Below are 27,228 nucleotides of genomic sequence, written 5' to 3' on the forward strand. Positions count from 1 at the left end.
TATTGGGGAAACAAATGTTAGAAACAAAAGATGAAAGAAGTCAGACTAGCTAAGGCAATAAGTGAATGAATAAACAAACAGAGATTAATGTAAGAAAGAACCTTGTGCCAATAGCACAGGCTGGGACTTCTCAAGTGACTCAGCCATGAAAACGTTTTTGTTTTCCTCCGGCTCGTAATGGAAAGCCGCAGGGCCCTCGGGACAAAAACAACTCTCGCATACCTGACTTTATTTGCTTTTTTTTTTTTTACCAGGGTCCCCAAGAATAAACCGATCGTTTGATTAGTGCATATTACAATGAAGCCTGGAGCCCATAACTCGCTTAATATACTTTTAGATGGCTCTGGTGGGCCCTCCGGGGTGCTTGAAACCACGTGAACCCTGTGTGCCCCATACTGTGTCACGTCTAGAAAATTACAGGAGTCCAACGGATTATAAAGCCTTTAAATAGGACGTATACCCACATCATGTCGGGTGAAGAGCCACAGTAAAGCGCTGCAGGTGAGCTGTTTTATGCTGTGAAAGACAATATGCAGGTCCAGGCTGGAAGTGAATAAAGACCCATAATGTCAATTCTATTTCAGCTAATGATGCTTCACAGTTTTAACTCCATAGGTAAATTACAGTATGTGCTAAAGTAGATTTGCTTAGTAGCTATTCTGGTGACTTTAGATTGAGCCAATGGTCAAAAGCCAATGTATTCCTCTCATCCTCTATTCCTACTTGGCAATAAAAATGACATTGTGACCAGAATGCAAAGAAGAACAATGGATGCTGTGACAGGAGACATGCTTTGAAGTGAGCCAGTGAGATTGTGTGTGTTTGTGATGTGCTGGAGACCGAGAGACATCCTAAGAGGAGATGCCTGATGCGCCATTGCCAGAAAACCATGTTGCTTGTCGTGTTTTCTCGGCCACACATGCCAGCAAAACCACTCCATTACCTTAACCCACTCTGCTGCTGCCATTTATCATTTTACTGGTGTTTTTTGAGTTATAAGCAGACTTCTAACCATATGGGCCTCCTGTGTGTCTGAAAGAATGTGGTGTGGATACCTACATTTCAGCCTCTCTCAAAGAGGGAAACATGCAGGGCAGAATAGTTTCAATTCACGCTTTTTGTTTTCTCCTTGATTTAATTTGATTTTTTAGTAACTTTTTAATCTAAAATCTTAATAAACACAGAAAAACTTTTCATAAAGGATGAATATGTGCAGACCTGTTGTACTGGATTGCATTAGATTGCAGAGGTCTACTTAATAAAGTGGCCAGAGAGTGTGTTTACGTACATTGTGACACTTAAAAGACAAGAAGCTACTATTTTCCATTCATCCTCCTTAACAATAAGTTAGGCAGAAGTGGTCTGAGTATCTGTCGTATTTGTCAGCCGCTTTCCAGTGACATCTGAAAACACAGCTAAAAACTGTATAATTTGCTGCTGCAGGATGAGTAAGGGCTCTGCACAAGGCGGACATTTGCTGTTAACCTCCGTAATAGTTACTCTGAAGAAAGGAGCAAGTGAAAATCATAGGCCGTTAATACTGATAGGTTATATCTCTGACAGACTGAAGGGTTCAGTTGTAATACCCATCTTTTTATTGCAGTGGCCATTCTCTGTGCCATTTTAAAACGACATGCAGAATGTCTTAAAATTGGTTTAAAAACTGAAGCGGAGAATTAAAAAAAGAGTGCAGTTGATGGTGTGGGTGTTAACAGTGGAACTGCACTTAAAAGGATGTAGAGAACAAATCAGGTTAAAGTTCTGAGTGTCACTTTGTGACTTCACTCCAAAATACAGACAATTACAGATGATTGCATCTGAAGGATTGTTAGCTTAGATGAAAATGTAAATGGCAGTGGAATTTGTTTCGGCCATGCTGTCTCTTCAAGAGCAGTAGAACCAATTCTTCTGTGTGTGCATGCCACATTGCCAGAGCTTCAAACCATTATATACGTAAGTGCTAGTGGTTTGAATTCCACATCATTTCAATTCATCTAGAATTCCTAATGCAACATTGTTGTTGTGCATTGGCAATTTCATAATGATACAACACAATGCCGTTTATAAGTCGTTTTTTGATATGACTTTTTATGACCAGTGGTTGTATCTTTTTAAATGCAACTCTGGGATGATAGTAACAGGTTTCGCTAAATCAACCAGGACTGAAGTGGTATGGATTATAACATCAGATTAACCAATAAACTTCCCATAGACAGAAGTGTGTCTATGCATTTGTGTGTGTGTGTGTGTGCGTGTGTATGATTTCTTTTCTCCTCTCGCCCAGGAAACAGTCAAGTGAATAAGGTGATGTGTGCATGTTTGTATTTATGGGAGACATATGTGTGAGAGGGTTACACTGCAGTCCAATTGCAAAAGAATTTCCTACACCATGCTTCTACCATCACGCACAAGTAAATGTAATACACACAATCATATTTAAATAAAGGCGAGAAGACAAGGAGGAGAGTAGACAGACAGCTCGGAGGCTTTGGAAGGGGGGTTGATTTACATGCTCTGGCAATTCCATGTTGCTGGCCGACATGCATAATTCATCCATTTTATTGACTGTTGTGGAATTCTATTAGGTGATAGAGTGATACAAAATATGACTGTCCTTTTTGAGCGTCATCAGAACCAGTATGTGGGAGACATCCAAAGGCCTTTTTCTGTCCATACCTGGGGATGCGATCGACGGCATGCAGGTAATTTGCTAAGAATGTATGTTTCAACATTTGTATGAATAGTTTCAAGTGCTACGTATTCTCTCATGGTGTTACTGAGCTTAATCAGAATGAATGGTGAGCTTGTTTGTGTCTTTGGCAATTTGCTTTCTCTGAGCCTAAATACATTTGAGGCTAGACAGTATGTTACAATAGAATAAGCTATAGTGTAATAGTTATTGCAATATCAATCTTTCATTCAAGATATTGTGTACCTTGGTTAAATAATTTCAAACAAGAATGTATAACAGATATTCTGAGCAGTATCCCCTACTTCTCTGTGAAAAACTATATTTACATATAAAAAAAGAGGCTATAGATAACCATTAATCTATTTTGGCACACTTGTCAATGAGACATAAACCACATTTTAAGTTACATCATTAAAATGTGGGGCACGAGGAACAAAAAGTGAAATTGCTTGTTTTATCTGGTGTAAAGTGTCACAGTGGAAGAGAATTATCGCAGCATCTGAAGCATGTCTGTTTTTTGTCTTCTCTTTTGTGATATTGACCCACAGCAGGCTTACTCTTGCACTCTTCTGTGCACAACTGTGAATGGTGATGCAAAAAAGGACTTTTGTTTTATTTCATGTCAGTGAACTTGCAAGCATTCGACATCTTCCTTGAGTCAGGAGCACTGTGCCAAATGAATCGCCCCTGGGGGTGCAACGTTACCCTATGCACACTATGTGTACACTGTTCCCTCACACAATCAAGGACTAGATAGAGCCCCCAGCTGAGTTAGGATGAATGATTACAGTTTTACTTTCATTAATAAAATTGTGTTTACATGCATTAAGATTCATTGTTGGTGTCAAGGAAAGTCATCCCTGCCCCTCCTTCCCACTCACCATATCTCTGCCAACAGCAAGAATTTATGACCATGACTGCCTTATCTGACACTGTGACCATCTCAAAAGGCAAAAACATTGCATAGTATGATCCAAGGATACCAGACTTTTAAGACACACTCAGCAGAGAGAAATCAACTTCTCTGCAACTGAGAGTTAGACAACCACCTGTTCTAAATTTCCATTTCAGGTTTTTGTTCTGTTCCCATCTGTCATCACAGACATCAAAGAGTTTTATAGCAGCCGTTAAGGCCAACATGGCAATATGGACAGGTGATACAAAAGAAACAGCAATGTCTGTCTTCTGTGAGGTTATGAATAACACATTAATGAGACTCTTCAAAGAAATCCAACTTAAGAAAGAAATCTTTTATATGGCACAAAAAGTGGAGAGTATTTCACTGTCTTTAAAAGTATCTTAGAGTACTTCTGAGGAGTCAGTCAGCTAGTGCAACCACAAGCAAATAATTATGGAGGAGAATAAGACAACCAAGAATCAGGATCCTGCAAAACTACCAACCAAGGTTTCATGTTGCACTCATTTTTAATCACCTACATTATCTGAGGCTCAGTAAAACAGTCCCTCTCTCATATTGTGAACACAATCAGAGAGAGAGACAGGAGGAAAACAAGATACATGACCAAGTTGAAGTATCAGCAGCAGAAGCTTAATGTGATAATCCCTGCTGTCAGCGAGTCACTCTGCCTTCAATTGGTAGCTTTGACACATCTTCATAAACTTTCATCTCATGTCTACAGCTTCGGCATTGCCACTTTCAATGCCCCGTTTGTGCCGTGCACCAAAGACCAATTAGACACTCTTTGCAGACTACCCTTTCTCTCTCCCTTAAATGGCACGCCACGCCAGTTTTTAATTGACAGCAGCTCTTCTATTCCTCATGTAATGCCTGAGAGGGACAGGAGACTCTCAAGGAGAAAAAAGAAAGTTCCATTGCTATTCTTTTTTAATTGTCAATGTCATATTAAAATCAAAAGAATGGCCTTGGTAATGTATTCACTACACAATCCATTTCTGCTCTGAAGGCAGGAGCATGGGGGTCCACTTCAATATTATGAAGACTTCCCTGGTTGTTCAGAGTGTGCTTGCTAATTACCAAAGGAGACACCCTAGGGTGGGAGGTAGGCACGCTGGATAGTGTTGTGTAATTAATACAAGGTAGATTAATAAGTACCTTTTTAAGCTACCTCCCACTGGAGGTCAGAGGTACTCACAGACAATTCCATAGGTGTTTGAAGCATTTCACTTTTGCTTGGAACTAAAGATTGGAAAGACTAATGATATTCTAGCTCACACCACACTGGAGCTGTGTGGTTATCAATGTGATGACCTTACATTTAATTTCACTGAAGGTAGGAATCCTATTCTGGGGTTGGAGTTAGATGAACAAGCCCTATTTCAGCTATTTTCTGTTGACCCCACAAGTTGCAAAGTTATTATTCTACACTCCTGGTACACAGGGATTGGGTAAACAAAGAGCTTTGTTAATTGGTGAAAATCAAACTTCCAATGTCTAGTGCAATTCTCTCCAAGGGATTTGAGCTGCCCTGGCTGAGCTAATGAGAGCCAGAGGAGTGAGAGCACAGGCGCTGTGACACTCTCTCTTGGCTCTTAATTTGTGAACTTCCCCTCAGCTGGCAACCCTGCAGCCTTGTCTCCCAGCTGAAGTGGCTCCATTGGCACGTCCAGGTCCACCCCCCTAGGGCTCTCTTGGTAGCAGTGGCAGAAAAGCATTAACACCTTGGGGAGCAGGCGCCAGGACTAACAGGTTAGCTTTTAGAGGCCAGAGGCACTGGGTACAAAGGAGTAGTACATTTTAGTCTGTGTTGCATTTCAAAAGCTAGGAATGTGCGAGAGCCAGGGGATGTTGAGCACAGCAATGTAATGTTTTAGAGTAAATATTGTTGACTTTGATGGGTAAAGGTGATTTTGAAAGGTGGGTTTGAATAAGGTATAGCACACCGTTTTCTACACAAGTAAGAGTGGACATATGTAGCATATATAAATGAATCAAAACAGAGTTCATGCTCATACCTTTCTTCTAGCAGCTTGTCTCCAAACATCCAACGGATGTGCGGCACTGGGTAACCAGTGGCCGCGCAGGGCAGAAGCACGCTGGCGCCCACCACCTTGGTCAAAGACACAGGCTGCACCAGGAACTCCAGCTTTCTGTCTTCTCCAGTTTCTTAGATGGGAGAAAGAAAAAAAAAAGGTCAGGGTTCAGGCTGAGGTTAAGGTTGGGGTGAGTAAGTGAAGCAGAGCTGCAACCTTCTACGTTAACGGGTGTCATCTGTCTTAAAAACTTCAAAAGAACTAAAGACTGATGGGTAGTTGTTCCTGACACCGACACCAAGAATGGTCAGATGAATAATGGCCATGTTGATGTCTGAGACAGATGAAGTCTCGGCTCTTTAGGAGTTCAGAGTGATCCCATATACATTCCAGCTGTAACTAACTGCTTGAGTGGCAGCCTGCAATAACCAGAGGGTCGTGTGTGACCCCAGCACATACACAGGACTTTAAGAAAATAACTAAAAGCATCATTGTTTTATCTTTCTCTTGGACAAAAACCAAAAAAAAAAGAAATTAAGGCTTTTTTTTTTCAACTTTCTCTGGAAACCCTCAAGTTTCTTTATCCTCAGGCTGATTTGTTACTTCAAAAGAAACCAAATAACTATAAATGTATTTCTGTCGCTTAAACATCTGGCAGCATCCGAACAGCAAACAAAATTTCTTTCAATTTCCTCAAACAGCTTTATGAGTTTTCCTTCTGTATGCATTCAGCCTTTTGCCACTCTACCACACTTCCTTGGAGGAGACACACAGAGATAAAGACCCCCACTGGGGTCTTGTTGAAGCCTGATTTATGACCTCTAATATCTTTTCTGTGCTGCCAGGAGCCTGGTGCTTAACAACTCAGTAAATAAAACTTGTAGAGGGGCGAGGCGAGACACTGCCACAATGGAATTCAGCCCCCTTTTGAGCAACAACTGAGTTACCGTTAGCATCCCTGATAACCCCAGTGGGGGTTCTACCTCACCTTTTGGCATTCAACCATCTCTCACTACACTACAGATTTCTTCATGCTGAAGCTAATGAGCAACCCAGAGAGGACACCATGTACCACTGTAATCAAATAATACTCCGAACTAGATTTTAATTTCAATTTGCTGCACAAGAGCTCCTACAATAGAAACATAATTGCACTACACTCAAGGATGTGAACAGGTAAAATTGAGGACAAGCATAAAAAATGCTTTCACTTCTGGATAACAATGGACGTGTAGTGCCCAACTAATCTAAAATCATTATCAGTATCATATGTTTGGGACAGAAATTATAACTTTAGAATCTGATATCTAGCTCAAAAAAACTCACTGATTAAATTCTTACTGGACAACATTTCGCCCACAGTCTGATAAAACTTTCTTTCCTCAAATTACCTGGAACTATCTGGAGCTGAGCCTCATCACTGGACTTGGACGGCCCAACATTTTCGACCAGACAGCGGTAAAGCCCAGCGTCGGCCTCCGAGGCGTTGCTGATCACCAGGGCTCCGCTGGGCAGCTGGACCAGCCTGGTGCTCAACTCCAGCAGCTGGCGGTCTTTCTCCCACCGAGTGAAGGGCACCAGATCTGAATTGACCTCACATGGCATCACATGGCTGCTCCCTTGATGCACAGTGGCCGACGATGGCTGGCTGGCAAACCTGGGCATCCCTGAAAGATAACGACAAGACAAGGATGTAAAAACGGCCCTCACTTCAAACATCAACAGAATAACAAATATTTCAGAAAAATTTCAGAGGTAAGAAATGAAAGGTCACAAACAATGAGAATTAAAAAGGTTCCCTTCATACAGTATACATACACACTGAAGGGTTTAAAGGCCCTGAACACATGTTTGCTCATCAACTTATTAGTATGAGCAATGAGATTCTACATGACACTATTTTCTTACTTGTGTTTTACTTACTTAAGATTTAAAACCAAGCTAAATTTGAAACTATGAAAAAAAATCGAACCCTTTCAGACCAAATGCAGTATCCGTGACGCATTTTATTTTGAGAAAAAAGCTGCTATTGTTACCCAATTTAAATTGAACAAATAGTTGTTGTTTTTTTAAATATTTGGAATATTTTTTCTCAGCCACATTGGAAAAACAAACAGACTGATTCTGGACCTTTAACACAGCAGCCTAGGAAAGTTGTAAAAACTTGTTTTTAACTATTTTCGGTTTAATCTTTTATGCTGGAAAACACAACAGCATATTGGACGTGAAATCTTGCGATCCATATTCAGGATAGATTCTCAGGAATGGAAAGGGCCAAAAAATTTAACCCCCACCTACCCCCGAACTCTTGCGCACACAAATCTTTATGCACACACGTACAACCACCCACACACAGTTGTGTAGCACAATCACTTATCCTCGATGGTGGATGTTAATTTGCCACGCAGAGCAGGAGACACACAGCACTAATTAAAAAAGGCTGGATCCACAGGCTGTTTGTGCTGCTGTACCCCGACTTTCATCTCACCGCAAAATAATTATTTCCTGCGTTTGAAGCCATTGATCTGAAACCAACACTGCCGGGCCACGTTCGAAACAATCGCACACAATGGCTTCAATTAAAAATAACTTACAATGTGTAAACTGCAAATGGTATTCTTGGGTTTATTAGGGAAGAAGGAAGAGTTGTTTTTAAAAAGTAGGAAGGCTACTCCATCTACAATAAAAAGAATATCATGCTGTTTCATTATCATGGTGGGCCTCTTGAGTTTTTGGGCTGACTGTGTTTGTCTCCTTGGTAATGTGTGTGTAAGAAAGAAGCACACAAAACAGAAAAAATATGTGTGACTAAGAATGAAAGAAGATGCTCATTTCAGTGCGTGTTTATCTATTTATGAAAGCAAGTCTGCCCGCTGCAACTGTGTTCTTCAGGAAATGATGCTGAACACTTGCTGAGTGACGATTTGGTGTCTCTGCCCCCTCTCACCTACAGACAGCTCTTTAAATCCCCTGCCAAGAGTGTCTCCGCGGTAAATCACACTTTAAGATAAGGCCCCAACAGCTAGACACTCTCCTCTGGCCCGGGCCAATGCACACAGCCTCTCCGAGGATATTTCAGCACAACAGTTCAGCTAATATGGGTTTAGTAGATCCCAGTACTGATATTTTTGTATCAAAGCTGCCAATCACCTACTGTATAATCATGCCAGGGTGGAAAAATCCTCAGCTGAATCATTTAGATTAGACTCACTGAAGCTCTACACTGAATCAAATGATTAGCAGCTGTAGTGCAGCCTGAGTAATCAGGTAGGGGGAATTCTGGGATATACATCAGGCTTTCAATGAAGACTTCATTAATCAAGAAAAATAGAATGAATGTTTAAAATAAATAAATTCCATTGCAGGTTATGTAGCTGTAGCCAGGAGGTTATAATGGTAGTTATATGATGGTGGTCCACTGAATCTGAATGTTCGGTTACACTATAAATTGGAAGCTAATATATGCCTGCAGATGGTCTTTAATTTTCCCGGTTATGCTGATTAATATCATTATCTTGATGATATTAACAAAAATATACATTATTTTATCTGTTACTTATTATACCGTATTAACCAACGCACCAAGGCTTTACTGAAGGAAAATGATGTTACTACAGTGCGTCAGAAACTGTTTATTTGTGTGCATGTCTCTCTCAGTTTCAGTGGAGTGGTCCTAAGCATCCTATTTATTTTGCCTTATATGGTTTCTGTGCAAAAGAGTGACATTAATAAACTTTATTCACTTCTCAAAGTGGACAATATTAGGTCTGCTCCACATGCAGACAAGCTGATACGTTTGTCTAATCTTACTCGACAAACACGGACACACAAACAATGTCATTAGCGCTCAAGATACTGAACGATTATGCACTCGAATCTTCATGGATCCACAAAGCACAATAAACACTTGTAGTTACTCCAAGCCAAAATCAAACAATGTAGCTGTCCTGGCTCACAGCCTAACTGTACCAAGCTGATAACTGGAGGCCTGGGCCAGCTGTAACTGAAATGTTAAACTTTAGACAGCGCTCTCTATAAAAGAAGGAGAATACTGGAGAATAACGGAGCAATGACATTTCAAAAGATGAGGTTGAAGACAATTCCCTGAGTTAATGCGCCCCAGGTCTAATAGCAAGAGATATACCCACAACTTTGTGTAATGGCTTGAGACTTGACATTTGGCCCAAAGAGGACAAGGAGGGAAAAGCCCTGAAATTCATGAGACACCAGTTAAAGACATGACTAGAAATTATAGTTTTACAAAGACTGAACCTTTGCAAAGAGGAGAGAAAGCATTATACCCTCACAACTTTAGTTCCGATGGTTGTGAGCACTTTCTAATTCAGTCTGCAATGACTCTGCAGCTCTCAATCGACTAATCCTTTGTTCCTCCAGCCTCATCACCTCTCCAGGCTGAGTTCATCAGTTTGCTGGGAAGGATGTGTGTGTGTGTGTAAGTAAGTGTATGTGGGGATCCTAACTCACACAGGCATGACTTAAGATGTAGCTGTGCCATTTTGTAACAGCCAGTGTTAACGAAGGGGATGCTTCACGTTATGATGTCTCGAATATGCATGCAAGTGCCCATGTGTGTGTGTTGTGTGGACTAACTGAAGTGTACATAAGCACATTAAGTGTGGGTCAAGGCAGAGCTTTGTAGATGAGGAGTGATGAGTGTCGATGCCAACGCTATCGATTCCAATTAATCACAACTCTCCATTTAAATCGACTCGATGGGGGGTGGGGGTTCATTTTCCACACCCTTGCACAGCACCATCTATTGAACAGAAGTGTTATGGTGCCAATCTCAACACTTATTACCAGAGTGTAATAAGGCCAAATGATTTCAAGAGAGCAATAGTGTCTCAGTGGTCAAAGCACAAGAATGTAGCGAGTTTTATGCTAATGGAAAGCAGTTCCTTTGTTCATTTCATGCAGCATAAATGGGAGCAAAATGTGATTCCACTGATTTTATTGTGCCTCCAAACAACATATTCCTTGAAAATAAAGCAGTTAACCAAGTGGTGGCATCGAATGCCTCCTCTCTGTGAAGAGTGGTTGGTAAGATTCACCAAACCCTACATCATCTGCTCAGCTTTGCCAGCAGAGCTTATAATCATATGAATGCTAATGAATGAATGTGTCCATCACTGGATGGAGATTAGCAGAGAAGAATTGTGCTGCAGAGAGCTACGAACAGGCGTAACGACTGTCTACCCTGCCTCAGAGCAAAACCGAGTATGCACACATGCACATACACAGACATACACTTAAATCACACAGTTGGGTTCCTACTATTCTTAATTAAAATCAGGTATAGAATAACAATGAGCAGCTTAATGAAATATGCACAAGGCTTTAAGGATCTCCCTCTAGATTCAGCTGAATTAGTAACTGACTGCAGAATGGCTGCCTTTCACCTTGGATCAAAAATACAACAGTGCTCTTTGTTACATATTTTCAAGCAGAGTCAGTTTAAGTAATTAAGGAAAAAAAAGGAAACTGGCTTACATTTTGGAGCTGCCCAGAGGACTTATACCTCCTTATATGGCTCTGGCCTGACAAAATGCTGTGTTTCGACTGGTTACATGAAATAACACATTTTCCACTGTGAGATATTTGGAATGTAATAAATAAATAAATAAATAAATAAATACAAAGATCAAAAAAGTGGAGCAAACTCATATTTTCCAAGCCATTTAGACTTGAACTGTTTAACAGACAAGATGTAACTTGAGTACATCATCTGAACAGGACACTTACTTGATGTTGTTTGGCACACAGCTGCTTTTTATTTTAAGCTTTAATTATTTACTTCCTAGCATTACCATAGACATTACCCTATTTGACTACTGGTATTTTTTAAATAAATGTTTTTTTCTGGAATAGTTTAACTTATTAATGCAATCTATATAAATATTTATTATTTTGTGTTCTACCAACTCTAACTAGATTATTATTCAGAGGCAGTAAAATCCACGTATTGCATAACTGTCCAAATCAGTTCACATTTATCTCTGAAACAGCAACTGTATTCACAAAGAGGAAGGATAAAAATTAAATGCTGGGGCTCTGGTACTCAAAGAATAGTCTATATGGTAATTCTTCAAAGACACAAATCTTTACACTGGCAAATGATGAAAAGGACAATTTCCACAATTCCTAATGCTAAACAAGATAACCACTTAAAAACTATGTTGCACAACAGCAGCCTTATTTGAATTCTTTAATTTGCGATTAGTGTAACGACTTAAGAGAGATACAAAAAAAACCAAAGAAACTTTATGCTGCAGAGGCTGAATGGCTGTGGCGATAAAGACTTTCAATTTCAGCAAGAGAGACAGAAAACAGAAGCAACACACACGGCCTGATACCTGCACAAGGTCTATGGCCTCAGTTGCGGGACTTATTGGCGGATCCCTCGGACTAAAATATTACATCTACCTTGTTTCCTTGTACTAGACTGGACTGAACAGTCACTTGGGCTGTTTTCCAGCTGTGGCTTATGCCCCCTGCTGGCACAGCAAAATATGAAGGGAACACATGATGGGAGATAAAGATTAAGGATATTACAGTTTAACTTAAATGCAATGCTGAAAAACATAAAGACAGCTATTGAGGATTTATCTTGCATTGCTGAGTCAAATTTGTGTTTTAGTTGTGTAATTATTGCTTATAACTATTGTGCAAACATATCTAGACAATGTGACACTATTTCTAGATCCTTCCAGCACATCTGCAATGGAGCTTGATAGCTTAAGATTCAGAATATTTGGATTTGGCTTCAGTCCAAAGAAAAGGGTCTTCTCTCTAGATTTGACATTTGGCAATCATGAACGATCAGAAGGAATAAATGGATCACAAAAGAGACAGAGATTCCAATTTCTAGACTGATAGCAGAATCAGTAGACCAGAATGTACTGTGACATTCTTATCATGCTATTATTTCCACTACTTCTCACTCTCTTTCTTCCTCTCTGAATTCAACAAGTTCACGCCCATTCTCTGGGGGTTGGTGAGAGTCATACTGGGAAATGCAGGAAATCAATACCTGAAATTGAAGTACACAAGTCAGGTTGAAGGGAAGTAAGTACACTAAAAAAGTAAATTGAAGGCCTTTGTGTTAGAATAATTCGTAGAATGCACAGACTGTTACAAATTGCTATTTACTGGTGTATGACCATCCAAAGGGAGTAGAGTTTTCCTTTAAAGCAAGATAATAACATCCTCACTAGCTCCACCTTTTACTGCAACATTGTCATCCCTTATCAATACATCAATTACAGTTTTGCAACCCATACACACAAATACAGGGGGGAAAAAATCACAATCCTATTGCTGGTGCATTTATGAATTTCACAAAACCAGACAGAGCCAAATCAAGTTTGCTGAGCCAAAAAAAGACCAATTTCAGGCAGCAATGTAACAGATACAACCCTGGATGAAGAGTAAATTGGACCGAGTGTGAAGACATCCAATCAATGGCAATGAAAATCTGAGACTCAGGGTGAATGGAGGACTGGCAGGGTAATCAAGTAGTCCAACAAAAAAAAAGACAAAAATGTCTATTAGATGTACTGGCTTTGAGAAGTGTGTGCTTAGGCGAAGTCTTAATGTACTTCCCTGCTATAACATCTCCCTGTACAATATGTACTTTGCTTTATTCAGTTCAGTGCCTCCTTTCTGTTCATGCTTCCTTTAAGGCCAGCTGCAGCGTGAGTGATAATTAATTCCCTAATTGAAGGTTTCAGAACTTCAGGGGAGAATATTTCTAAGGGCTTCCTCCATTACAGCAAATCATGCCATTCAACCTACACACTTATATTCTGTTGTTATGGTAAAAACAGTGAAGTACTATTAAAACAGTAAAGCCTAATTTGTACTTTGAGGGGATTTCAAATGTACAATCCAGTCAGTCAAACACAAAAGGAAACTATGCAGATATCACTGTGAGTTACCAGTTTATTCGATACATCTGTATAATCTAATACAATTGTAGTAGTCAAAATTGCAATCAATCCTCCCTTTGTAAAAACTGAATATTACAAGATCTAATGTAGTACTGTGTTAGCTTGTACAGTTGGACATTATTTCTTAATATGAAAATTATCCTGATTTACCAATTCATAAAGGAAAATCTTGGGTACCTTGTTCTGTTTAATTTTTTTTCTGTACAAGTTGTAAGGAGTTCATGTGATATTTTTAGGTTGAAGGTTGAAGCCTTAAAAAAAATTAGACATTTCACTTATTTGAGTGTTATACATCCAATTTCTGGGTTTACATTTTACTTTCAAAGATTCAATTATTATATAAATCTGTCTGGGTTTCAGAAAAAGTGCCATTGGGCCAAAAAACTGTGTTTAGCACGAGAAAATAAACGTCTCATAGGTAAATCACTGGTTATGTGTGATTTTAAATACATTATGGCACTCTGTATGTGTATGAAAGTTGTGTGCACAAGTGCAGGCAACACCATGGAAGCTGACGGGTAGTTACATAAAAACTAAGAGAGATGAGGAGTGGGTATATTCCTCCTTCTGTTCTCAAACTTTAATTGCATTCTACTGCAAAACCCACTCAAACACATTCCCTCCAAACAACACAGAGACGACACTGTTCACCCCATTATCACTCCTAATACAGGCACTTCAGGGTTTATGGTACACAGAAAAAATGATTATTCTATCTCTCTAATGCACGCGAGATCATTGTGAAATTTGGCTTTGAGGGGTGGTGCTTTAGTGAAGTTCTTAAGTGGCTGTGCATGTTACATGAAAACCACAGCATGAATTCTTTATATCCTATGCCAAGAGGGAGTTTGCTTTTACTTCTTTTGGTTTAATACGAATATGGGATGTGGTCAGAAACGGGGTTGATTTAAGTATTTTACAAAGAAAACCTCAATGTTTAATCACAAAGTTAGTATGCCCTGATAGGGGAAGATATAATTGACGTATAGCCACCAATTTATGAGAAAGACTGTGGGTGTTAGTCTAAAAATACATTTAAACTTGCAAGTTTAAATCTGTACAACCAACCAGGAGGAAAGGAAAACAAAGTTTACTTCTTTCATACTGAAGTAAAGAGAAGTGATTAAAACAGAAACTTTGAAGGTCCTGTCAGTTCTAGGAAAGATGTTTGCTGATGTTCTTCACTTGCTCCACCGTAAAGAGTAACAACAACCTTCATCCTGTCGGGGGGTGACAGGTGGGAGGTCTCCCAAGATTGACAAGAATGAAAACAGGATTAATTAATGAGTGTGTGTCGGAATCTAATAAAGAAGTCACAGAGGCACTTCATCATGTATGAAGCCTGACAAGCCTCACATACTGTGCAAATGATGAAATGCACAGTCTGGCTGTGTCATCACAACATATTTGTCTTTTTCACCAACAGGGAGAGGTGACTGGGAGAGACTGCCATAACAGAAACGATGTTAGACCATAAAAAACGGTCTAAATCTTCACTCATCAAATACATTTCATCGGATCCAAACAGCTGTCTGTTAACATAAACGAATAACAATGACACCAGTTTACAACTGAGCTAAATGTAGAGTGACTTACTCCAAATCAGAACCATGTAATGAACAATCAGGTAATCAGTGGAAAGACTGTGGCTTCAAGATGAATCAGTACTCTGTGACATGTTTTCAGAACAATGGCAACCACGAAAGCATACACACTCCCTAACACAGAACTGCTCTTGTGTTGTGTACACACTTTAGAAGGACAGACAGGAGATGGATGAGTGGTGTTCCACAGGAGTCGACCTCAGACAGGGCTTCTTATTTTATCTACTGGGCTGTAAAAATGCCTCTTGGGTGCAGGAGATGACAGAAAGAGCATATCCTGACCTTGTAACCATCCAGTGCCTGAAGAGAGTACAGTAAAACTCTTACAAGACAACTGGTGTCCCAGGATGACACATCAGCCTACTGTTAAATTGCCAACATGACAACCTCAAGACAATGATAACGGCAGGAGGTCAGTAAAAAAAAATACATCATTTCATTTTTGAAATCTGCAAACAGAAGTCTATTGGAGTAGTAGTAGTGTACTGAAGGCATTGATCCTCAGCCAGCAGATGCCTTTAAGAATGTTAAGCTAACTCTGCAGGGCTTAACATCTCTGATAGCTTTTAGCCAGGGGAGGGATATTTTTAACTGCTAAACCACTCTGGGTGCAGGCCAGATGTTGCGCAAAGAACGCCCTTCTAAACATTTATGACTATCAGCGGATGGGCCCTGGGGCGCAGCTGCTGTTTAGAGTGCAACTGAGGCAAGGAGAAGTCACCTCCGCCTGATTAGTACATTTCTCCCTCTTTACAGAAGTGATTTCTTGCTTTGTTTTTACAACAACGCTCAGGAAGATAAGCAGTATAGCACACGCTATACTATACAGGTCGACTCTGAACAAATGTCAGTAACCTCTTCCTCTCCATTGTGCAATGTGCTGTGACATGTTCCTTGTTTAATGAATTTCTTTTCTAAAAAAAAAAAACAGATCAGCGTACAATGAAATCATACACAATTAATTGTGTCTAGATGGGAAATGACACATCAGGATGAGACACAGTTGGTACCCTGACAGCTCCTGATTGCCTGTTGTGGGAACATACAGAGGAAAGACGACAAGGAGGCTCACGGATGGAGACGGACATGTGATGGAGGCCGGGTCAGTTGCCATGGGAACATCAACAAGAAAGAAATCAATCAAAAATCTTTGTTTAGAATTCTGTAACTGTGATATATTGTTCTTTTTAAACATGTCAACCAGCTAAATAATGTGTAGTAGTAAACTGTATTAAATCATTCTCACTGTAGCTGATTCAAATACAAGCAGCCTGTTAATTTGTGTGAGGAAGGATTATTATTAGGACAGTTTTTCACCAAGTCCAAGTCTTGTCCTTAGTTTTTACAGGTTATCAATACTAGCATGAAAATTACAATGGCCAAAATAACACCAAATATTTCTATTTCTCTAATGGAAACTTTAAGTTATTAATCAAAGCATCTGTATGATTCAAATAGTTTCAATTAGAACAGTCCTGCTATTTGATTTAGACCATTACCACGTTATTAATGGGACAGAAAAACACAGTACTCACCATCCAACACTAATTATTATTTTGTAAAAAGCTTTAATCAAACTACAACAAGCATATACATGCTTGTTGTAGTTGTAATAAAGTTGTAACAAAGTAATGTGCCTGCAATAACAAGCAAAACCATGAAACCCGATATGCAAAATGTATGAGTCTCTGTGCAATCCTTTCTTCTCCACACAGACAAAAAACTGTCAATAGTCATTACGAGCCATCCGGCCAGCCACCGCACCCACACAGCAGGGGTCATTTGTCAGCTTTTGAGATGTCACTGTGTTTAGCCTTGTGGATAAAAAAAATTTCTTTTTTTCACACTAGTAACTGGGATCTAAGGCAGCAGGATGGTGGTGATATTTTCATTATTAATTAATATGTAGAATATCTTCTCAATTCATTATGATGAGGCTTAAAAATGACCAAACTAATTAATTTGTTTTGTTCTACTAGAATCAGCTCTATCAGCTCTAGTGGCATGTTTGTTGCATGCACATCTTTTTAACTGTGGCACAGGAAGCTGAGGGATGTGACTGTGCGTGTATGTTGGACTTAATAGTTGTGCGTGACCCTCAGTTTGTGAGTCAGCATGTAAGCGTTTAATCTCTCCTTCCAGGGTACCACGTGTCTCTTCTGCTTCCCATGTGCATTTCACCTGTGCACAGTAAGACCTCCAGCCAAGCTAACATCCCCCAGTATCTAGGGGAAAAGAGCCCTTTTTCATTACAGGTAATTGAGTTGTAGCTGAAACAATACTGATTGCATTACGGTCCTTAATCATGTTAAGGTGTCTTATTTTATCACAGGGAATTTAGCTCATTCTTGGCCCATTTTGAAGCTAACCTTCTGCAGAGGTCGTTGCCACGGGAGACCGTTGCTGCTCCCATTATCCAAGCACAGATAAATGTGTTGGCACTACAACCGTACATCCCTTTGCTCTTTCTGTCTCACCTCCCCCCTTTCCCTCACTCCCTTATCAGAGGGAAGACGGGAGGAGGAGGTGAGAGGATGCAGAGAGGAGCTCAACAGAGCAGCCGCCAATGTCAGAGAAGTGTATGAAGGAGATGTCAATCAAATCCAACACAGATGCCACAAAGAGCAGCTATCACTGGCCCGTCCTCACATCTTTCGTCAATTGCTTGTTTCCTTAAGGCCCCCGGAGCAACGCCCCCCTCCACTGGAATGAAGGGCCCCTCCACCCTCCACTAGCCCAACAGGCCATCCAGATAAAGGAGCCAAACACACCCCTGTCCTGCTGTTGATGGACACATAGATAGGAGCTGAAGGGATAACCTCTCCATATTCATCTCTCCCCTTCATTTGCCCCACTCTCTCTCTCTCCCTCCCTCCCTCCCTCCAGGCCCATCCAGCTCTCCTTCCAATTTTTCAGCCTCTTCTCTGCCACTGTGCTGTCTCTTTCTCATTCCCTACATTACTCTCCGAGTCGCATTCATTCAGTCTCCACCCGTTCCTATCACCCCTCCCCTTTCCTCTTCATCTTCCCACCACACATTTTAGTGGGAGCTCTATTGTTTGCTAGAGAGGGGCATGCTGCTACTGGTTCTTATCTGGGGATGTTGGCGGCACATCTGTAGATGCTATCAGCAGCTCTGTTGCTCTGTTTATGCTCCAGCCCTGCAAGAGCAGCTAGTGGGGAAATGAGATGGATGGAGGATGGGGCCAAAGTAAAATGGAGCATCTTCCTCAGCAGAAATGATGGAGTACGGAACAGAGAGGGGAGAACAGAGAGGAGGAGAGCCTCTGGAAGGCAGAAACTAGGACCTCAGCGGGGTAGCATTCAGTATGAATTCAACCACATTTTCTTACAAACATTAAAATTATTAGGCATATCTACTTATTTAAAAAAAAGGTTGACATATAGTTTATCATCATATCACAATGATATAAGAGCAAACTGTTTTTCACAGAACCCTCTCGATCTATGGGGGGATAAATGCAAATGTGTCAAACGCTACATACAAGCACTGAGAAGACTTATTCTTCAGCATAATTTAGCACTTATCTTTAACACTGTGCGTGGGTGTGTGCTTCAAATTTAGTACAATGAAACTAAGGTAGAGCAAAAAACATTTCCTGCATGAGGGAGATGAGAAGAGAGCTGTGTTTGAAAAAGGATTGTTAACATGTACATTTGCACATACATTAGCATTATGTAGACACATATTATTGTAAAGTATCTGCAGCTGCTATTTGGGAAATATCAGCATGGGTTTTGCAGTATTGTTGATAATGACATGCGCTGCAGACACAATGAGGCAGCTCAGGCAGTCAACCATGCCATGTGAAGCACCAGCTTGACTCCTGAACTTAAAGGAAATTGTCTTTTCAAAGTGTGGGCTACACAGACAGGCAGAATGGCTGCTGACAATCTATCGTGAGATTGATGGGTTTCTCTTACAACCAATATCCTCAAATCAGGTGCCACTGTGCCTGTATTTGTGTGAGAATATACATGTGCATGTGTATGGGACTGGCAGTTTGGGAGCAGCAGATGTTTCTGAAACCACAGATGTAGTGCAGGGTGATGATGTCACTTAACATGGCTAGGGGCATTTATCATTGTTTACCTCGTCGAGAGGTGTGATGGTGTGGCAAATTATCGTCAGTTAGCAGTCCCCCCCATTCCCCCTGTCCACCCGTACAAACACAACATCTCTAGCCCTAATTTGGGATTCGAGATCAAAATATTACATTGTGTTTGTAAAAATGTTGACAGGTTCAAGTTTAATAAAGAAAATGGAAAACAGACTTAGACATATGAGTGACAGATGATCAAGTATGAGGAGCTCAAAGCGGAGAGCTTAAATTAAAGCGAAAATATTGTAGAAAAAAATGAAAAGAATAAAAAGCTGTATTATGTTCTGGCAAGCCAGTACACATTCAGCAACAGCTTATTAGTTGTAAAATTCTAAAGCCAAGTTTGTACCCTTGGATTTATATAATCAGTGGAAATAGCTGATTGATTGTGCCTGTCAAGAGCTAAAAGATCAGAATTCAGTTTAATTTTTTTCTCTCTTTCTCTCACACTCCTGTAAACATCTTTCTGAGATGCTCCAGTGAGCCTTAAAGACAGGCCAAGAAGAGCTGCTCATATTTCAGCAAGGGATCTGACATGATGAGAAGACCAATCTCTCCTTGTAGACATAAAACAAAACACAGTTTCAAAGTTCATTAGCCGTGTCTGGTAAGATGCAGATGCCATGTAAACGACAGCAAACACGAGATCAAATGCTGTGGAAACAAGCTGCAGGATTTAGTATTAAAATGAGGATTATACAGTGTGCAGTATTTATACCGCCAGTGGCCAACTCTTTACACGTACTGATAGGTAAACTGTTTATTTATTGTGGTTAATTAAATTTGCAAATATGAACGGGATATATTTACTGATGAGCAGCAGTGGCTTTGCTCCAAAGAGGGGAAAACAAAGCTGAGGTATTGAAATGATCATATCAGGAACAGTGAGGAAGACAAAGTAACAATGAAGGCAATCTAATCAATCACTCAACCCTAATGGAAAAGGATGCAACAGATCTCTAGAACACCTGGACAGTCTGACAATGTGGCATCAGCAATTACTCCCGTCCATCTGCAGTGCACTGCCTTCAAATTGAGCAGATGCTATGCTGAATGCCTCTCAATAAAATCAACCTCTGATGAGTCTTAATTGTATATATGTGAGCATTTGTGTTGTCCTACATGGAAATAAAGCCTAAACTATGCTAATGCCTGTGTCTCTGCTTGTGTAATCCATGTTGCACTGATAAAAATTGGTAGGCATTTTTCGGTTCTTTAAGGACATAATTTCCTCGCCTCAGGAAAGATTTAATACGTATATCCCCAACATCAAAAAGACAAATGCTTTGATGCAATAGCTGTATCCAAGCTTGCTTTATGTTCCCTGGCTGTAAATGTAACTGGAACTGAGACCTAAGTGTTAAAATGCAGCACCGGGGTGCAGGAAAGCTGAAAGGTGAGGCAGAGAGAGAGGATAAAAGCAAAAGTGCTGCCAGTGTGTATAACATAAGACGTGGTGTGGTAGTGCTGTTTTGCCTTTTCTGTGCGTATGTGTGTGTGAATAAACAACAGGGGAGATGCTTATCACTGACCTTGGAGCACAAGTTATTCTACAGCTTGGAAGAATGCACATACACTCTGATACTGAGGACCGGAATCGTAGGGAGATCTTTTGCAGTTGATGTGAACAGTCTTTCCTACAATAAACTGAATGACTCAAAGACCAAATAAATGTTCATCGACTTTTGCAGGAGACCTACTTGTCTTACTCCTGCTATCATTAAAGGGGAGCCTGTGACTGCAGTCTAGCCACACAAATACTTGGGAACTGTCCTGGATGATGAACTTACCTTTGATGCAGACACTGATTTTATTCACAAAAAGTAAAAAACAAAGATTGTTTTTCTTAAGGAAGCTCATACGGTTTAATGTTGAAAGTGTTCTTTTATTCAATTTCAGTTGTTTCATTTGCTGTGATCTGTTGGTTTCAGTCTTTGCCACTTCCATCCATAAACTTACTGGACTCCCAGCCCCCCATACATAGTGAGTTTAATTGCTACCGTTTTACCTCCGTAGATGTGACACAACAGATACATGAGGGCTTTTGTTCCATCAGCTTGTGGCTTTTTAAACAATTTAGGATTTGGCCTGTTGCTAGCTGTGGATGTGATACTGTGTCCCCTGGTTTCTGCTTCTTTTGCTTCTCTCTCAGATGGTTTCGGTGACAAATGACAATGACAACAGAGGTTGGCATTAACCTACCTATTAATTAGCATAAATGTTTATGTATGTACGTATTTTAATCATTACGTTTTTTTTCATTGTTGTATTGTTTTTGGATTTAATATTATTGACTGCTGTCAGTAAGTCAAATTGCCCTTTAGCTTTACTCGACTCTATGATAGAGCAGGATGCAGTCAGTTGTGCAAAAGGATATTCCATAATACCGCAGATCAACACTAACAGCAGGGAGCCTCTACTCGAACACTTCAACCCCCCATTTTTTCTAAATCATCAATCAACTCTCATCAGACTCAACTCAGTGAGTCAGACACCTCCACGCCGGCCTGAAATCATGCATGTGCATGTGGGCGCTCATACAAACACACACAACCCTGAATTTGACACCTCCACAGCTTGCAACCACCAATCTAAAAGTGTGATGGCGCTGCATGAGAAGTCAAGACTCTCACTGTACACGAAGAGTTCAGGACAGCTCAGTCAAAGGAGGATGCACATAGACTTCCATAGTTTCTTTACATTCCCTGCACAGCTGAATTGCTCCATGAAACAACATATCACTTGCTTTCCATCTTCCCTTGTTTATCACACTCTCTCCTTTTTCACACTTCGCTCTTGCTCACACAAGTCTTGCCTGCATCACACATGTCATGCCCCTGCACATTAAGACTCTGAGTCGGTGTTCAAGCAGGCCTGAACAGGCTCTGACAGCTCCCCAAACAGTCTTTATTCCAGATGAAGAACAAGATCGGTGCGCCATTCATTCCCAGCTTTTATTTTCATCCCCGTCGCTCTGCAGAACACATAGGAATACTTGGCAAGCACCACCATCCTGCATCCTCAAAACCCGTTTTCCCTTCACGATAGCTCTGAGTGACAGTGACTGAGGAATGCAGTCTGTCTTTGGTTAAAAGCAACAAAATAAATGCAAATTAACTTTCCATTAAGGATTGTCAAGCAAAATGTGCACTTTCCCGGGATAAACCCCCTTTGTTTGTCACTAAAGAATGAATATCAATTAATCTACCACAATTAAGGGAAATGGGGAACTGGTTCTCAGTCTTATTTTTCCACTAGCATACAAAAGCATGTTAGAGAAAGTGCAACCCAGTCAGCTAGAAGAGAAAGCCTGCGATTTGTACTGAGTGGAAGCTGAGAGAAATGGTTTTTTGAGGTGTCACCTCTCACACCTTGAACGTGCACCTTTCAGTTAAAGACCCACCTCTCCACTGCCATCATAATACCATCAATGCTTATGGACACCTGCTCAGATGGTGCAAGAAAAGTCACTCCATAAATAATGTTGGTCTCTGGACCATAAGAAACCAAGATGCTCACCAACTGAGCACTTCACACTTTGGTTTCTTCAGTACACTCCATCTGTGCCCAAGGCGAGGCGTTCTTTCAGTGCAGAATATGCAATGAAACACTCACAGTTGCACCATATTTCTGCATCCTCAGCACAAGCCAAGTAGAGTAAAATATGCATTTCAAACATATTTTATTTACATCTAAAGCAGCAAAATCAAATCCCTTTTCTGTCACCCTGGAATCACACATTTTACTCACAAAAATAGAGTTTATTTCAAAGGATATCCCCTCAAACAATATGATACGCCTGTCACCATCTAGTGACAATACTTCAGAATTTAGCACAAAACAGGAAGACTTAAGGGCAAAGGGGCTCATGGGAGCATAGATATCGGAATGATTTTTGCTAAAGCCATTCTCCGTAAAAGTCTTTTCAGAGAACAGGTGTCAAAACAAGTGGCCTCGAATATCAAAACTCGATACTAGCTGGACCGTATCAATCTGGAATAAAAACTTTCAGTCTCACTCTTTCTGCCCACCCCGTGTGTCTGATGAATACAGAGGTGATTTTAAAAAGATTTCCCCGAGGCATGGGGAGCCATCAAAAAAACTGTGCGAGTCAACTCTCTTTTAGGGTTCAAAAGCTCTATGAAGCCCAATTTAGCTTTGAAACATGGGGACGTTTTAATATAAAAACCCAAAAGTGCCTCATGCATGCTTACTCGGACGGGCATTGGGAGATGAAAGAGTGATGCGGATGAGCACTCTGGTCCCTAACTGTGAAGGTATCTCTATCTGTAGAACTGCAAGGAAGGAGACATGGACAGTGAATGTCAATGAGGGAGGGAAGGATAAACAAGATGCTCTCAAGTGCAGTCTCGCCTCTTTTTTACGCAGAATGAGAGAAACTGAGAGAGTGATGGACTGTCCACTGCAAAGACTCTTCACTGCTTTGAATGAGGCACTCCCTAGGTGGTGAAATTCCCTGCACAAAGCATCTTTTACTTAAGTGTGAACTTTGCCAAACATGTCCACCCTGAGAGGTCTACACAGGGAGTACATACACCTCATATCCTCAGGGTAGGACTGAGTAATACACCCTGCCTTGTGGAATTAAAAAGCGACACTTTCCTGTGTAATCCTCCCCAGGAATATTTTACTCTTCCGAGGTACCACAGGATTTATCACCAGAAGTTGTTAGACTTAAAAACAGAAAATACTAATATTGTGTAAATTCAAATTTTTTGTTGTTATTATTTCATCTTTAATAGAATATCTAGGGTAGTTTTTTTAAAACTAATACCACAAAATAACGATAATACCCAATCTGTCTTTATACTATATTAAGGTCAAAACAAAACAAAACACAATACAATAGCAGCCATGCGGAATATTAAGCTTCTGCTGCATCGTCTCTTCTGTCCAAGTTGTTTTAGTAAGTGTATGGCCATCTGTCTTACTGCTGACCTGAGGTAGTTAAAGACTGCAGTGGCATGGAAGGACAATACCATGAAAAAATCAGTTTGGTGGGTATTATGTCCTCTTGTTTGGAGCCCCAAATTCACTGGTTCATGTTCTGAACTCCCCTCTGCACTCTTTGATTGCGTGTCTGATAATATGAACTGGATCTGGTTTAATCAGACTCAACTACTACAAGCAAACAATTCAAGATGGGACAAAACTAGATTTGTAAACACAACTATGAAAATGTAGCCTCATTTCATTTTAAGCTATTAATATCCAGAATTATACACTGCTTATACACAAACCCAACCACCCCACCAACCCAAACAATACATAAAGAAGTTCAGAATTAAAGCAAAATGGTAGAAATGTTTGGTAAGATCTGCATGCTGCAGTGGAAACTACTCTCCTTCAGGTCATCTGTTCTATCCTTGTGTCATTTTGAATGCAGAGCTGCTCATGTAGTGAACATTACATTCCAGTTTCCTGCCAAAACACATGAACACAAGCATCATTACCATGCAATTGTGCTCAGGACTGTGAATAACAAGAACCCAGGCCCTGTAGATAGAAAAGCTTGTGGAAGAATACAGTGTGTAGCAGTAAACCGTTGACTAATGGGTTGATAATAGTATTTAAAGTAGCAGATGATGCACATAGGCATGGTTCTTAAGTTTGACTGTTAGATCCAAAACCATGCAGGCTTAATGTTATGTCCTGACTGTTTATATTATTGGTGTAAAGGATATATTCTAATGTGCTGTTTAACATGATAAACACCACATCACTTTGGCACATATCTGAAGTAAATCCCACATGCAACTGTAGCTGTTGAGGGGCAATTTCTCCAAAATTATGCTACTCACGTACAAGATAGTTTAGAGCAGATGGTAGTAAGGCATCTATAAAAGACAAAACACTCAAGCTGATTAACATGTCATGCTAGCAGCCTCATTCTCGCCACCATGATTCTATCTTTCAGGTCCGAAGTGAAAATTAAAGAATTAAGGGAAAAATCCGAGGTCGTGTATGGAGTGAGCCTTGAAAAATCATCACTGGTGGGCAGATGCCTCACACATATTGGGAGATGCACTATGTACAGCTGTGAATAGAAGTTCAGATACTGGGGGAGTTGAGGTGCTGGGGAGCAGTGGGCTTGAAAACATAGATGAGTACAGCAAGTTGGGGAAGTCATTATGCACAAAGAGTTTATCTTCATCTGCTGACTCCAGCAGTCAATTATCCCTCTCATTAGAACACAGTAATTGCACCAGCTAAAGCATAGTGCAGAAACAGGCTGAAAATGGTGTAAGTTCAATTGGACAGTACACTTTAATCTGAAATTCTAAATGAAGCTTCGGTGTAGTGAAGAAAATGTGCCTTGGTATGGTATTTGGATTTATTTATTTTTTTCTCAACACTTGCTGAGTAGTAGCACATAATCTGGCACCGGCACAGTAACAAAAATAACTCTAAAGTGGCACAGACACAACTCCACTGCTCTGTTATACCCCTTTTCACATCAAGACACATCCTTCCTGGGTTTGTAGTTGGTGTGAAATGGTCAACACGGGTAATCTGACCCTGGTCTGCAGCCCTGCACACAACCTGAGTTTTACGCAGGTCTGACACTGCTTAGATTTGGTCCTACGGGGTCAATATTGGTTATTTTTTGCCCTCTTGGCCATTAATTTAACTAACTCTAAAATGTAAGGAATTATTATTGAGCACAACTTCTACATTAACCTTTTATATGGTCTCATATGGAAGAAATTAAATCCAGTAACTTTGCATCATATTGTCTCCCATGGTAAATTTCCAGTCATCTGATATGTGAGTTATAGTTATAGGGGCAATATTAGCCTGCAACAACTTCCAAACTAATAGCTTGTGTTGAACCGGTAACTTGCATTCATGCACAACTCTGTTACTTCCAATCAGAAAAAAAGCTCACATACTCACATACAGTAGAGGAATTCTAAAAAAAAAAACATACAAAGACAATTAGACTCATGGGTGTACATTCCCACGCACACACACAAATACACACACCAGGCACTGAGGTGTCTGGAGAGAAGAGATAGGGCCGTCTCCATCAGCCTCTACACCTACCCAGAGGACCTAATCAGTCAGTGAATACACGTAAAATGGAAGCTGTCATCTACCTCCAGCCCAACTGACTCCCTGCCGACACTTTTCTCCTGCCACCGTCCTCCTGAGAGAAAAAAAGATGGATCTTTCCCTACAGCTCCATCCTCTACCAAGATTTCCCACATCATACTGTCTCAGTCAGCCATTGCGTTGGCGAGTCCGGTTCCTCTGTCTCCTTTATAGCCTCATCTCTGCTGCTTTTTCTTTTCTTTTTTTAAACCGTATTTTTCCTTTTTGTGCTACAAGGGTGAATGAATGTTTTCATTTTTTAGCTCAACAGGATTATACTCCAGTAAAAGAGGAAGGACCCACATAGAAGAGGACCCGCTTCCTCTGTAGATAAAAACGGTTCATTTTAAGGTTACAAAAACACGATTTTTATTTTCAAATGATTATACACAAATGAAAACATACTTATGAACATTATATTCCATTTCTCCTAATAGATCCTCTTAAACGTACACACCACAAGTGAAGTAAAGGCTTGCAACAATCTCCTCTATGCTTTATTGACAGCCTCTCCCATCTTGTCGCTTCCATCCCTCCTCACATGTGCCACAGACAGAGTGAAATCAGGGTAATGGAACGCCACTGTGACCCTGACCCGGCTTCCAGGTCAGAGCCATTCGTCTTGGCAACGACCCCAGCACTCAGCAGCAAAGCAACACATAATTGGTCATAAGAGGGAAGTGCCTGCACCTGGAAATGTCCACACCAACATGGGCTTGGCTAAAGGCACTAAGAGTCATACTGTAAATCTAAAAAACTTTTCACATTTG

At 40.5% G+C, this 27,228-nt stretch overlaps 1 protein-coding gene across 5 annotated transcripts in view; it reads right to left on the reverse strand.

Moving 5' to 3' along the window:
• The window catches only part of neo1a (neogenin 1a), a 147,843-nt gene that overhangs the window by 62,412 nt on the left and 58,203 nt on the right, over window positions 1-27,228 (reverse strand). For all 5 annotated transcript variants that reach the window (XM_035651822.1, XM_035651820.1, XM_035651821.1 and 2 more), the window contains exons 3-4: window positions 7,036-7,311; window positions 5,627-5,777 (exon numbers count right to left, since the gene is read on the reverse strand). In XM_035651822.1, coding sequence (XP_035507715.1) covers window positions 5,627-5,777; window positions 7,036-7,311 — 427 coding nt within the window. The remainder of the gene's footprint in view (window positions 1-5,626; window positions 5,778-7,035; window positions 7,312-27,228) is intronic.

This window comes from Morone saxatilis, unplaced genomic scaffold (assembly GCF_004916995.1).
Source record: "Morone saxatilis isolate NCDOM2014 unplaced genomic scaffold, NCSU_SB_2.0 Contig11, whole genome shotgun sequence".
NCBI classification, from domain to species: Eukaryota; Metazoa; Chordata; class Actinopteri; family Moronidae; genus Morone; species Morone saxatilis.